The sequence below is a fragment of the Pseudorca crassidens genome, chromosome 10 (assembly GCF_039906515.1).
Source record: "Pseudorca crassidens isolate mPseCra1 chromosome 10, mPseCra1.hap1, whole genome shotgun sequence".
NCBI classification, from domain to species: domain Eukaryota; kingdom Metazoa; phylum Chordata; class Mammalia; order Artiodactyla; family Delphinidae; genus Pseudorca; species Pseudorca crassidens.
In genome coordinates, this window is record NC_090305.1 from 37899165 (window position 1) to 37914413 (window position 15249).

Sequence of the window (15249 nt, forward strand, 5' to 3'; positions counted from 1 at the left end):
AGTGGGCAGATGTCAGTGGAAAGGAACCAACTTGAACCTGGGAGCTGAGTTCAGCTGGAATAGGCTGGGGTCTTCTCCCACCTCCCAAGGACAGTGGGATGTCAACCTGGCTTTAATGAGGGAGTGGCAGAGGGGCGGGGGTAACCAGTGTCTAGGCTGGGTGCCAGTGCCCCAGAGGTGCTGACCAGCAGTGAGAGTGCCTGGGGCTGGGGGTGGGGAGTGGCTCAGCCCCAAGGACAGCAGAGAACATCTGTGGTAGAGATCAGAGAGCTGGTTCCTAACTCGCTGTGTGACCTTGGTCACTTCTCTGGGCCTGGTCTCCAACCAGCTGGTCCCTGAAGTCCCTTCCAATTACAATGGAGTCTCCAGGCTGCCTCTTCCCTGCAGTGGGACTCTGACCTGCAGCCTCAGTAACCCCATCTGTAAAATGGAATCAGCCGCACCAGCTCTTTTCACCTCCTGGGACTGCTAGGGCAGGGCATGGGGATATGAACAGGAGTGGTCCAGAGGGGCCGTGCGATTATCGGATGAGGATGCAGAGGAAAGGTGGAGAGCCTGGGCCACAGCCTGGAGCCAAAAGTTGCTTCTATTTGGTGACAGGCGCAGCTCTGTTTTATTTGGCCAGGGCCGGGCCGGGGTGGGGGGGTGTTCCGTCGGGGGTGCTGTCTGTGGGCAGAGAGAGAAGGACGGGGAGTGTGACCACGGCAGGCTTGTTCCTCAGCACCGAGGACAGTGCCAGCACTTGGTGAGGCCGTGCACACATTTGCCTAGTAGAGGAAACCGGCTCTCACCTCCAGGATGCCACGCCTCTTGTCCTCCTTGTCCTCAGGGAGCACATTTCCGGTGAGGAACGTGTAGCAGTCTAAACAGACTCGGCTGGGCCTGTTGTCATCATATTTGAGCTCAGCCCGGTAGTCGGAGCACCTGGCACACACCACCTGGGGGAGGACAGGCAGGAGGGGCTTGGGGGCTGAGGTGAGGCACGGAGGTCCCCGTTCGTGCCTTGGCTCAGGAGGTGGGGACGTGAGAGCAACACGAGACCAGAGGAAGAAAAAGAAAGCTTCAGGAGAGGGATGGAGGCAGAGCTGGGCATCCCCTGCGCTGGCAGAGGCCCAGCCACCTGGAGGCTGCAGTGCAGGGGGAGAGGGCCCGCAGCTGGGGGCTTGAGGCCTGGCCCCCACTGCAGGAGCTCAACCTCTCTCCCTTCACGTTCCCCGTTGTGAGGGCAGCTACTGATCCCAGGGGCTTGACCTGTGCACACCCCTTGCATCTGATCACTTCTCTGAGCGCTCTCTCTCCCCTCTGTCATCTCACATGACTCCCAGCAACCCCACCAGGTGACCAGCCCTGGGACTTTTACTCTCACCTGCAACGAGGGGACAGTGACTTGATGAAGGCCACAGAGCTCTCTGGCAGCAACTGGCCCTCCTCAAACAGAAGGTGTCTTTACGGTTCTACAGTTTAGCATTAAGAGTCATGCAGATTTTGCAGTCCACCCAATCCTAGAGTCAAACGTGTTCTGATACAAAAATGATGGGCTGGCTGTTTCTGCCAAGAAGACCCGCCATGTGGAGTCTGTGGAGTGGCGCCCGGCCCCCAGCCCACCACGGAGACGTCCCCAAGAAGGCCATCACAGATCAGGCTGGGGAGATCGGGTGAAAGAGGCATGAGAAAACCTGGGGAGAAACACAGGCACTGCAGGATGTGACTTCCAGGAAGACTGGAGTGTCACAGTGAGTCCAGGATGTGGGATTGGAAATGGGGGCAAGAGATAGAGACTTGGACGAAGGGTTATTCATCAGGTAGCCGGTCTGTGTGCCCAGCACAGCACGTGGCCTGGGAGGGAGCCACAGGGGAAGGCCTGGGCTTGCCCCACCATCACCAGGATTCCTGTCTGGCAGGCGGGGAGGCAGAAACTGGGCACCCAACCACCAAAGGATGACTCACAGAGTACAAACGTTCACACGGGCAGGAGAAACCCCAGAATCGGGTGCCTCACACAGCCCCACACACAGGGCTTCAGCTACCTTGAGAATATTTTATTTTGTTTTTTATTGAGATTTAAAATTTTTAAATACAATTAGCAAGTATTTATTTTCTCCTCTCCTCTACCAACTTTTTATTTTGAAAAATTTCAAACCTGAAGACAAGTTGAAATAATACAGTGATACCCCCACCACCAAATTCACGAATTGTGAACATTTTTGCCACTTTTGATTTATCCCTCTCTCCCTTTCTCTCTCTCTTTCTCTTTCTCTCTCTATACACACACACACACACACACACACATACATATATATATTTTTTCTGAACCATTTGAGTTTAAATTACAGTCATCATGTCACATCACCCTCAAATATGTAGCTGGTGTCTCCTAAGAACAAGGGCATTCTCCTCCCTATCTACGATGTCATGATCACACACAGGAAATTTAACATCGATACAATATTGTTACCTATATATGCTTCATAATCAAATTTCCCCCAGTGGTCCCAGTAATGACTTCTGTTTCTGGTTCTGTTTTTCCCATCCAGGATTCAATCAAGGATCATACATTTCATTTAGTTCTCAGAATATTTTATTTCTTTTTTGTACCTGGAAGGCAGGTACATGAGTGTTGTTATATTGTTCTTTGTGCCTCTTTGTATTTCTTAACTATTTAAAATAATTTTTTAGAAACTACTTACAAAGTTACAAGCGTGAGTAGACTCAACTCTTGTTTACTGATGTGACTCACCGAAAATGGAAGCTAATCCCCAGATCCTTTCTATTTGGCTCTGATATGAAACTCACTTACACGAACATAGGTGTGTCCCAGTCCTACAAATTTACTTTGTGTCCTGATTGCAGTTTAACACATTTGGGGACGCCTCGCTGACTGGCCCCAACCTGCCCAGCTGGTCTCCTCCTGTCCCCCGAGGTCGTTAAAGACGGAGGTCATTAAAGGGCTTCTCTGTTTGCAGAGTAAATGGAGAGGGTTGTAATGTCAACAGAGAACAGCTCAAGTACAGCAAGTGCTTAAAAAGCAAAGCAAGATCTGCCTCTGATAACTGGGCCTGAGCTGACAAGAGGGAGGAGTGGTTCCTTCCTCAATAAGCTGGTGGCTGTTCCTCTGAGTGAGGCTGCCCAAGTGATTAAGGAGGGGGAAGGAAAGGGGGACAAGGAGAGGGAAGGGGTTAACCTTCTTTTGTTGAGTCCTTACTACCACCCTGGAGGTAGGTGTTACTAATCCCCATTGTACAGGTGAGGAAGCTGAGGCTTGAACCTGGCGGGCAGAGTTAGCAGCAGAACCGAGCAGGTGCTGGAGTGCTGAGGGTTTGCCAAGAAGAGGAGGGGACAGTTAGCTGAGGTCGGTCAAGAAAAGAGGACGGTGAGGGGTGGGTGAGTAACAGGTGTGGGGCTGATGAGGTGGTGGATAAAAGGCCCGACAGGGGCTGAAGGATTTGGGTGCCCCCACCCAGGAACTGGAGACCATTTCCTGGTGCTGGGCCCTGGGGGTCTTGGGAAATGGTGGTGAGGAAGCAGACGAATGAATAGGGTCAGCTTTGGGGAGTGTCTTGAACAGGTCGCTTAACCTGTCTGAGCCTTGCGTCCTACCTGCAGAATGGGGCAAACAGCCGACCTGCTTCACACGTGGGCACCATGAGGCCCCCAAAACAGGTAACTCACACGCCTGGCACAGTTAGCGCCCAGCACTTCTGGCTGTACTGGTTGAAGCGGGCAGGGTTGGCAGGGATGGGAGGGCAGGGCCTGAGCTGGGAAGGCAGAGGCCGAGGTGGGTACTCACGTAGCCGCAGGCCCGGCAGTGGTGGCGGCGGCGCATCAGGGCGTTGAAGGGCTCCTGGCAGCGCATACACATGGTCACCATCTTGTCACGGACCCACTGCGGCGCCCGGAGGCCCAGCTCCTTGGACTGCAGCTGTGGGGTGGCAGGGTGGGTACTTCAGGACCCCCTGTACCCACCTGCTTGTGGCAGAGATTATGTGTGCCATGTTTCCCAGTGGCTTCCATGTGAAGCGGACTGGACGAATACAGACCACGTAAAGGGGAGGTCAGTTACTATGAGCCCTATTTTACAGGTGAGGTAGCTGAGCCCCAGAGAGGTCAAGGGACTCAGCAAAGACACCCAGCAGGCCAGAGTTCAGAGCTCAGATCTGAAATCAAGTCACAGACGCTCTCCATAACTACCACCCCACCTGCCTTCCACCTTCCCTTGGTCTCACATTTTTCAGGCACTTTCAAAACCCAAACCTGGGCATGCGCTCACTCCCTCTTGCGAGAACAACGGAATCACGACTAACTGCTGAACAATCATCCACAGGAAGACAACAGAACTCGCCAGAAAAGATACCTCACATCCAAAGACAAAGGAGAAGCTGCAATGAGACAGCAGGAGGGGCACATCACAGTAAAATCAAATCCCATAACTGCTGGGGGGTGACTCACAAACTGGAGAACACTTATACCACAGAAGCCCACCCACTGCAGTGAAGGTTCTGAGCCCCATGTCAGGCTTCCCAACCTGGGGGTCCGGCCACAGGAGGAGGAATTCCTAGAGAATCAGACTTTGAAGGCTAGCGGGATTTGATTGCAGGACTTCGACAGGACTGGGGGAAACAGAGACTCCACTCTTGGAGGGCACACACAAAGTAGTGTGTGCATCGGGACCAAGGGGAAGGAGCAGTGACCCCATAGGAGACTGAAGCAGACCTACCTGCTAGTGTTGGAGGGTCTCCTGCAGAGGTGGGGGGTGGCTATAGCTCACTGTGAGGACAAGGCCACTGGCAGCAGAAGTTCTGGGAAGAGCTCCTTGGCATGAGCCCTCCCAGGGTCTGCCATTAGCCCCATCAAAGAGCTGGGTAGGCTCCAGTGTTGGGTCGCCTCAGGCCAAACAACCAACAGGGAGGGAACCCAGCCCCACCCATCAGTAGACAAGTGAATTAAAGTTTTACTGAGCTCTGCCCACCAGAGCAATACCTAGCTCTACCCACCACCAGTCCCTCCCATCAGGAAGCTTGCACAAGCCTCTTAGATAGCTTCATCCACCAGAGGGCAGATAGCAGAAGCAAGAAGAACTACAATCCTGCAGCCTGTGGAATGAAAACCACATTCACAGAAAGATAGACAAAATGAAAAGGCAGAGCGCTATGTACCAGATGAAGGAACAAGATAAAACCCAAGAAAAACAACTAAATGAAGTGCAGATAGGCAACCTTCCAGAAAAAGAATTCAGAATAATGATAGTGAAGATGATCCAGGACCTCAGAAAAAGAATGGAGGCAAAGATCGAGAAGGTGCAAGAAATGGTTAACAAAGACATAGAAGAAAAAAAAAAAAAAAAAGACCTAGAAGAATTAACAAACACCTAGAAGAATTAAAGAACAAACAAACAGAGATGAATAATACAATAACTGAAAAGAAAAATACACTAGAAGGAATCAATAGCAGAATAACTGAGGCAGAAGAACGGATGAGTGACCTGGAAGACAGAATGGTGGAATTCACTGCTGCAGAACAAAATAAAGAGAAAAGAATGGAAAGAAATGAAGACAGCCTAAGAGACCACTGGGACAACATTAAACTCAACAACATTTGCATTATAGGGGTCCCAGAAGGAGAAGAGAGAGAGAAAGTTCCTGAGAAAATATTTGAAGAGATTATAGTCGAAAACTTCCCTAACATGGGAAAGGAAATAGCCACCCAAGTCCAGGAAGCACAGAGAGTCCCAGGCAGGAAAAACACAAGCAGAAACACGCCAAGATACATAGTAATCAAACTAACAAAAATTAAAGACAAAGAAAAATTACTGAAAGCAACAAGGGAAAAATGACAACATACAAGGGAACTCCCATAATGTTAATAGCTGATTTCTCAGCAGAAACTCTGCAAGCCAGAAGGGAGTGGCATGATATATTTAAAGTGATGAAAGGGAAGAACCAAGATTACTCTACCTGGCAAGGATCTCATTCAGATTGAATGCAGAAATCAAAAGCTTTACAGACAAGCAAAAGCTAAGAGAATTCAGCATCACCAAACCAGTTCTACAACAAATGCTAAAGGAACGTCTCTAAGTGGGAAACACAAGAGAAGAAAAGGGCCTACAAAAACAAACCCAAAACAATTAAGAAAATGGTAATAGGAACATACATATCGATAATTACCTTAAACATGAATGGATTAAATGCTCCAACCAAAAGACACAGGCTTGCTGAATGGATACAAAAACAATACCCATATATATCTTGTCTACAAGAGACCCACTTCAGACCTAGGGACACGTACAGACTGAAAGTGAGGGGATGGAAAAAGATACTACATGCAAATGGAAATCAAAAGAAAACTGGAGTAGCAATACTCATATCAGATAAAATAGACTTTAAAATAAAGAATGTTGGGCTTCCCTGGTGGCGCAGTGGTTGAGAGTCCGTCTGTCGATGCAGGGGACACGGGTTCGTGCCCTGGTGCGGGAAGATCCCATGTGCCGCGGAGCGGCTGGGCCCATGAGCCATGGCCGCTGAGCCTGCGTGTCCGGAGCCTGTGCTCCGCAATGGGAGAGGCCAGAGCAGTGAGAGGCCTGCGTACCGCAAAATAAATAAATAAATAAAATAAAATAAAATAAAGAATGTTACAAGAGACAAGGAAGGATACTACATAATGATCAAGGGATCAATTCAAGAAGAAGCTAAAGCAATTATAAATATATATGCACCCAACACAGGAGCACCTCAATACATAAGGCAACTGCTAACAGCTATAAAAGAGGAAATCAACAGTAACACAATAATAGTGGGGGACTTTAACACCTCACTTACACCAGTGGACAGATCATCCAAACAGAAAATTAATAAGGAAACACAAGCTTTAAATGACACAATAGACCAGATAGATTTAATTGATATTTATAGGACATTCCATTCAAAAACAGCAGATTACATTTTCTTCTCAAGTACACACGGAACATTCTCCAGGATAGATCACATCTTGGGTCACAAATCAAGCCTCGGTAAATTTAAGAAAATTGAAATCATATCAAGCATCTTTTCTGTCCACAACACTATGAGATTAGAAAACAGTTACAGGGAAAAAACACAAACACATGGAGGCTAAACAATACATTATTAAATAACCAAGAGATCACTGAAGAAATCAAAGAGGAAATTAAAAAATACCTAGAGACATATTACAACGAAAACATGACAATCCAAAACCTATGCGATGCAGCAAAAGCAGTTCTAAGAGGGAAGTTTATAGCAATACAAGCCTACCTCAAGAAACAAGAAACATCTCAAATAAACAATCTAACCTTACACCTAAAGGAACTAGAGAAAGAACAAACAAAACCCAAAATTAGTAGAAGGAAAGAAATCATAATGATCAGAGCAGAAATAAATGAAATAGAAACAAAGAAAATAATAGCAAAGATCAATAAAACTAAAAGCTGGTTCTTTGAGAAGATGAACAAAATTGATAAGCCTTTAGCCAGACTCATCAAGAAAAAGAGGGAGAGGACTCAAATCAATAAAATTAGAAATGAAAAAGGGGAAGTTACAACGGATAGCACAGAAATACAAAAGCATCATAAGAGACTACTACAGGCAACTCTATGCCAATAAAATGGACAACCTGGAAGAAATGGACAAATTCTTAGAAAGGTATAACCTTCCAAGACCAAACCAGGAAGAAATAGAAAATATGAACAGACCAATCACAAGTAATGAAATTGAAACTGTGATTAAAAGTCTTCCAACAAACAAAAGTCCAGGACCAGATGGCTTCACAGGTGAATTCTATCAAACATTTACAGAAGAGCTAACACCCATCCTTCTCAAACTCTTCCAAAATATTGCAGAGGAAGGAACACTCCCAAACTCATTCTATGAGGCCACCATCATGCTGATACCAAAACCAGACAAAGATACTACAAAAAAAGAAAATTACAGACCAATATCACTGATGAATATAGATGCAAAACTCCTCAACAAAATATTAGCAAACAGAATGCAACAACACATTAAAAGGATCATACACCATGATCAAGTGGGATTTATCCCAGGGATGCAAGGATTCTTCAATATATGCAAATCAGTCAATGTGATACACCACTGAAGAAGAAAAACCATCCATATGATCATCTCAATAGATGCAGAAAAAGCTTTTGACAAAATTCAACACCCATTTATGATAAAACTTCTCCAGAAAGTGGGCACACAGGGAAACTACCTCAACATAATAAAGGCCATATATGACAAACCCAGAGCAAACATCATTCTCAATGGTGAAAAACTGAAAGCATTTCCTCTGAGATCAGGAACAAGACAAGGATGTCTACTCTCGCCACTATTATTCAACATAGTTTTGGAAGTCCTAGCCATGGCAATCAGAGAAGAAAAAGAAATAAAAGGAATACAAGGGCTTCTCTGGTGGTGCAGTGGTTGAGAGTCTGCCTGCCGATGCAGGCGACATGGGTTCGGGCCCCGGTCCGGGAAGATCCCACATGCCGCGGAGCGGCTGGGCCCGTGAGCCATGGCCACTGAGCCTGCGTGTCCAGAGCCTGTGCTCCGCAATGGGAGAGGCCACAACAGTGAGAGGCCCACGTACAAAAAAAAAAAGAAAAAGGAATACAAATTGGAAAAGAAGTAAATCTGTCACTGTTTGCAGATGACGTGATACTATACATAGAGAATCCTAAAGATGCCACCAGAAAACTACTAGAGCTAATCAATGAATCTAGTAAAGTTGCAGGATACAAAGTTAATGCACAGAAATCTCTTGCATTCCTATATACTAACAACGAAAGATCAGAAAGAGAAATTAAGGAAACAATCCCATTCACCATTGCAACAAAAGTAATAAAATACCTAGGAATAAACCTACTTAAGGAGGTAAAAGACCTGTACTCAGAAAACTATAAGACACTGATGAAAGAAATCAAAGATGACACAAACAGATGGAGAGATATACCATGTTCTTGGATTGCAAGAATCAATATTGTGAAAGTGACTATACTACCCAAAGCAATCTACAGATTCAATGCAATTCCTATCAAATTACCAGTGGCATTTTTTACAGAACTAGAACAAAAAAATCTTAAAATTTGTATGGAGACATAGAAGACCCCGAATAGCCAAAGCACTTTTGAGGGAAAAAAATGGAGCTGGAGGAATCAGACTCCCTGACTTCAGACTATACTACAAAGCTACAGTAATCAAGGCAATATGGTACTGGCACAAAAACAGAAATACAGATAAATGGAACAGGATAGACAGCCCAGAGATAAACCCACACACATATGGTCAACTAATCTATGACACAGCAGGCAAAGATATACAATTGAGAAAAGACAGTCTCTTCAGTAAGTGGTGCTGGGAAAACTGGACAGCTACATGTAAAAGAATGAAATTAGAACACTCCCTAACACCATACACAAAAATAGACTCAAAATGGATTAGAGACCTAAATGTAAGACTGGACACTATAAAACTCTTAGAGGAAAACATAGGAAGAACACTGTTTGACACAAATCACAGCAAGATCTTCTTTGATCCACCTCCTAGAGTAATGGAAATAAAAACAAAAATAAACAAATGGGACCTAATGAAACTTAAAAGCTTTTGCAAAGCAAAGGAAACTACAAACAAGACGAAAAGACAACCCTCAGAATGGGAGAAAATATTTGCAAATGAATCAATGGACAAAGGATTAATCTCCAAAATATATAAACAGCTCATGCCATTCAATATTAAAAAAACAAACAACCCAATCAAAAAATGGGCAGAAGACCTAAATAGACATTTCTCCAAAGAAGACATACAGATGGCCAAGAAGCACATGAAAAGCTGCTCAACATCACTAATTGTTAGAAAAATGCAAATCAAGACTACAATGAGGTATCACCTCACATCAGTTAGAGTGGGTATCATCAGAAAATCTGCAAACAGCAAATGTTGGAGAGGTGTGGAGAAAAGGGAACCCTCTTGCACTGTTGGTGGGAATGTAAATTGATACAGCCACTATGGAGAACAGTATGAAGGCTCCTTAGAAAACTAAAAATAGAACTATCTTATGACCCAGCAATCCCACTACTGGGCATATACCCAGAGAAAACCATAATTCAAAAAGACACATGCACCCCAATGTTCACTGCAGCACTATTTACAATATAGCCAGGTCATGGAAGCAACCTAAATGCCCACTGACAGACGAATGGATAAAGAAGATGTGGTACATATATACGATGGAATAGTGCTCAGCCATAAAAAGGAACGAAATTGGGTCATTTGTAGAGACGTGGATGGATCTAGAGACTGTCATACAGAGTGAAGTAAATCAGAAGGAGAAAAACAAATATCGTATATTAACGCATATATGTGGAACCTAGAAAAATGGTACAGATGAACTGGTTTGCAGGGCAGAAATTGAGACACAGATGTAGAGAACAAACGTATGGACACCAAGGGGGGAAAGTGGCGGGGGTGGGGGAGTGGTGGTGGGATGAATTAGGAGATTGGGATTGACGTGTATACACTAATATGTATAAAATAGATTAATAAGAACCTGCTGTATAAAAAATGAATAAAATTAAATTCCAAAAAAAAAAAAAGATAAATGTTGGGAGACAGTTCTCCTAGGGTCTCTTGTGTTTCCTTTTTTCTGGACTGTCTTTTCAAGCATCTTCCTATAGCTATCAGCCTTGAAAATAGATGTTGTCTCTCTAGAGCATAGGGCAGACATACTCACTGCACATTATAAAAGATTCAGAGACTGATTTGCTTTTGTTTGCTGACATAGTCAATTCTGATTCTTTCAAACTGAGGACCAGTCCCTGCCCTTGGAGCATGAATTAATAGAGATAAATAAAGAACTCTTGAAAGATAGCAAAAAAAAAAAAGAAAAAAGAAAAACCCAAACCTGCACACACACCACCCCCACAGCCCGAGTTATCCATATAGATGTAAAATCCTTCCTAGCGGTAGTTGCACATAAAGCCTCCCAAAGGAATTTTTTGCTAATGGGGGAATCTTTGGCATTGAGTTTCTGAGTAGGGTGATGTTGGCGTGTGTAAGCTTCCCCTGATCCCTTCAAATCATTCATGGTGGGTGACACTCTCCAGCCCTCCAAGCTGGCCTAGGTAGAACAAAGAGAGGGAATCATTCCTGTGTAAGGCTGGCAGCTCCAGGAGGGATACAGAGCCTTCATTTACCTCCTGCTCCTGGGTGTCTCCCTCAGGGCTCTGGACCGCAGCTTTGAAGGTTTCATTCCGCTTCCCGATTTGGTCAATGGCCGCTTGGCAGGCCTGGGGCAAGGGGCAGAGCACAGGGAGGTGGTTGGGGGGCGGCAGGAAGGGCTTGCTCATCTGTGAATCCATCTACACATTCCACAAACATTGCTAAAAGCCTACTGGGTGCTAGGGGTTAGATTCTAAGTGTACATTGCCTGATTTAAGGGAGGAGAAAATATTAGCCCCAGATTACAGATGTGAAAACTGAGGCTCAGAGACATTAAGTGACTCGCCCCAGGCCACCCAGCTAGGCAGTGAGAGGCAGCAAGATTTGAACCCAGGTCTGACTCCAACTACTACAGAGCAACTTTGAGGAAGAACAGGGAGCAAGCAGGCGGGTGTGCACTCACACACACACACACACACACACACACACACACACAGCATCCCTCTCTCCCCCGCAGCCTGGGTAGGGAGGTCAGAATCCTAGGGGCCCTGGAGCATTCTGATACCTGCAACCAGGAGATCATTTCCTCCTGGGACCTGCTTGGAAAGTGAACACAGGTGTTGAGGAGAGCAGCCCCTCCCAGTTTTCCCATCTCACCCGGCCCTCAGCCTGCCTGCCTACCGGGCCCGCAGCTCCAGGGTGCGCTGCTTCCCGGACACCAGGAAGGAGTGGGGGAACTCAGCGTCAGTCAGCTCCCGCACCTGCTCGGAATGGGAGGGAGAGACTGCTCAGACTCGCCCACCCGCCCCCCAGGTACTGTGGCAGGGAGGTAGGTGAACTGTGCCCCAAGGACAATTCAAATTAGAGACAAGGATAGGGAGCTTGTTCAACTGCTCCCTAATCCCATCAAGCCAGGCAAATGCGCCTGCAATCTGGCCTCACCCTGTACAGCAAATGGGACTTAGGGCTCCTGGAACCTTAGTAGATAAGTTGGCCCAGTGTGAGGTAGGGGTGACGGCTCCTGACAAAGGAGTCACCCAAAATGGAAACTGGGTCACAAATTGGGTTTGGGGACACACCTTTTTCAAGATCAGATGTACGGCCTAGAACAAGACCCTTTTACCCCATAGAGTGAATGAAGGAATTGATCACCCAATTCACAGATCCAACAGACCCCCGCCCCACTTCCTGTCTTTTACCATCCTTGTCCCAGAACTCCACAGGTCCCGAGTCCGTTATGAAAGCCACCCGTCACAGAGCACTTACTATGCAACAGCCACTGAGCACCCCACACATGTTCTCATTTAATCAGCACAACTGCTGAACCCACTAATCAATTCTAATGCTTAATGGCCATCATGTGCCCCTGAAGGCAGTACCTGTCAACAGCTACAGTCCCCTGGCACAGCTGAATCTATGGTTACCTACCAGTTTACAAGAATTATGTGGGACCGAGGGACATGCTGAATGACACCACAGGGGTGCGGTCAGCAAAATCTAGACTGTGAGAAACTCTACCAGAGAAATGATCTGATTTCTTCAACTAATAAATGAGAGAAAAACTAGGAGAGGGAGGTATAATGGATAAAAGGGGATGTAAGAAGCATATTACAAATGATTCAAACAGATCAGCTGTGAGAAGACAATTATGAGACAGTCAAGGAAAACCAAGGGATCTTAATGTTATTAACTAATTATCATTAATTTGTTAGATGTAATAATGGTACTGTTGGCAACTTTTAGGGCAAAAAAAAGAGTTCTTATTTCTTAAAGAGACATACTGAAGTATTTATAGGTGAAATGATTATGTGTCTGAGATTTGCTCTTATATAATCCATTGGAAAAGGGGATTAAGAAGGGGATTGCTGAGTAAACCAGTTTTAGCCAGGTGATGAGTATATGGGGGTTCATTGTACCATTTTCTCAGCTTAAAAGTGTCCAGAATAAAAAGTTAAAGAAAATCTTCACAGCAGTCTGGACAGGTAGATATTATCACCCTCATTTGGGAGATGAGAAAATGAAGATCAGAGAGGGCAAGAGACCTGCCTGAGGAAACACAGCATCTAAAGAGCATAATGAAGATTCAAATTACGGTTTTTGGTCCCCAAGGGTAAAGCAGAAGCACATCTATTTCCACCCCACTCCCAGAGCCCAGTAAGCACAGACTTCTCCCAGGCAATGTGGAGACAGCGTCACAAAGGGAAGCTAAGATACAGACCTAGAGCCCAAGGGCCTAGCATGGAGGAACTTTGTTGTCACTGAATCCACCTGACATGTGGGCCCCTCTGCGGGCTCCCTGCCACGAGGTGACCAGGCCTTGGCACACTTTCAGGCGGCCCACCACACCTCAGAGAGCATGACTCTGGGAACATCCTTCCTCATGTTAGGCCTAGTCTACCTCTTGGGCCCACAGAACCAGTCCGTTCCCTCTAGAAGGGGCCTGATGTGATTTGCACTTGATACCCTTGACAATGGGGAGGCTCTAAGGGTTTATAAATGGAGAAGCTCCTGTGGAGACAGGTGTTTGGGAAAGCCACTCCAGCAGCTATTTATAAGGGTCGAAGGGCTGGGAAAATAGGACAAACCAGCAGCCCAGAGGCCAGTTAGGGAGGGATACCCTGAGTGGTCCATGCCTGCCTGGAGAGAGAAAAGGTTTCTACCTGGGGAACAGTATCTGGAATCTGGCAAGACTCCATGCCTGATTGGGTGAAGGAGAGGGGAGCGAGAAAAGAAGGGAGAAATCTAAGGTCTGGAGTCCACGGCCAGGAAGAAACATGATGCTTTTGATAGAAAAAGGGGAAGTGGGAAGAGTCCCTGACCTGAGGGACCACCTCTGCAGAGGGGCAGGATGAAGGTTTCTAGAGGACAATTCCCCGAGCTCTGCAATACCCAGGCTCAACCACCAGACTTGGCCGGTTCAGGCTCCTGCCAGCCCACACAGTGCCTTTGTGCTAATTAGAGAAAGACACCCCTTCCTCAAAACACTTTACTGACATCTGTTGGCAAACTGGCGTAACATTCAGTCAAGTATCTGGTTTGTTGAACCAGACACTTGACTGCCATCTGCCGGACAGTGAGAACTGTAAATATGCAATCTATGCTGTTGTCTGTGGATGAGGTGTGCTCATCTTAGTTGAGGTGTGCTTGCACAGTGCACAACCTGCACAGTTGTCCATGGAGACACTGAGTACATATGTACCCTTACCCCTTCCTTCTTCCTAGGCTGGCCCTGTACAGGATGGCACAACGATAGGACCAAGTCAGACCCTGGGGGGCAAATCAGCTGCTGAGAACTAGGCCTCCTTGACACTCAGGAAGGAGGAGGCCAGGGGGTCACGGCCAGTGGAAGCCATCATGGTGGTCAAAGGTCAGACCCACCTCCAAACCTTAGACTCAGGAAATGATTCCTGCACAAATGCGGGTAGGTGGACAGCTCTGCTCCTGCCAGGCCCGTGTCATCCAGGAGTGGGCGCTGTGCGGCCACCAGAGCACCAGACACGCCCGGTAGGGACTGTGTTCACTGGGACTGGAGACGCCAGGAACCCAGCACACACTGGGCCTGGGAGCCGTCGGCACATACCCTGAGCATCTGACACTGTCAGGCCCATTTCTATGTATTTTCTCTTTACGATAGTCTGTTGTGGTCTCCATATTTCTTGGCTTTTCTATCTGTCAATCTCTGCCTCTCTTTTTCTATGCCTGGGTCTCTGCCAGTCCTAAGACAGGGCTGCCTGTCTCCATTTCTCTGTCTTTAACTCTCCATAACCTGCCTTTCTCAGTCTCACTCACCAAGACTCCCAGACGTACAAGCTTGCACGCACCCTAGCCTCTGGGACATTCTGGCCACTTCAGTTAGGAAAGCTGGATGACGCAGGGTGGGGGGGCTGCATTCCTAGAGGAACTCAGTCAGCTGAGATATGGGGGATGGGCTGTGAAGCCCCAGAAGGTGCCCAAGTCCCTCCATCAGCCCTCATCACCCGCAGGCTACACCCCACCCCCAAGCCCTTGATTCAGCCCCAAACGCCAGGCAAGCCCAGTCAGCAGCAGGGGCAAGGCCCTTCTGCTGGGGGCTCTGAGAGGCTCA

The 15249-nt window shown here is 46.8% G+C and overlaps 1 protein-coding gene across 3 annotated transcripts in view; it reads right to left on the reverse strand.

Annotated features, from left to right (window-relative positions):
* Positions 1-15249, reverse strand: part of FGD2 (FYVE, RhoGEF and PH domain containing 2) — a 43306-nt gene that overhangs the window by 1466 nt on the left and 26591 nt on the right. For 2 of the 3 annotated variants that reach the window (XM_067753132.1, XM_067753133.1), the window contains 5 exons: positions 11847-11926; positions 11731-11761; positions 11201-11293; positions 3788-3919; positions 792-938 (listed from right to left, as the gene is read on the reverse strand). In XM_067753132.1, the coding sequence (XP_067609233.1) occupies positions 792-938; positions 3788-3919; positions 11201-11293; positions 11731-11761; positions 11847-11926 (483 nt within the window). Of the gene's footprint in view, positions 1-791; positions 939-3787; positions 3920-11200; positions 11294-11730; positions 11765-11846; positions 11927-15249 lie in introns of all 3 variants that reach the window. The other variant, XM_067753131.1, reaches the window with a different exon arrangement.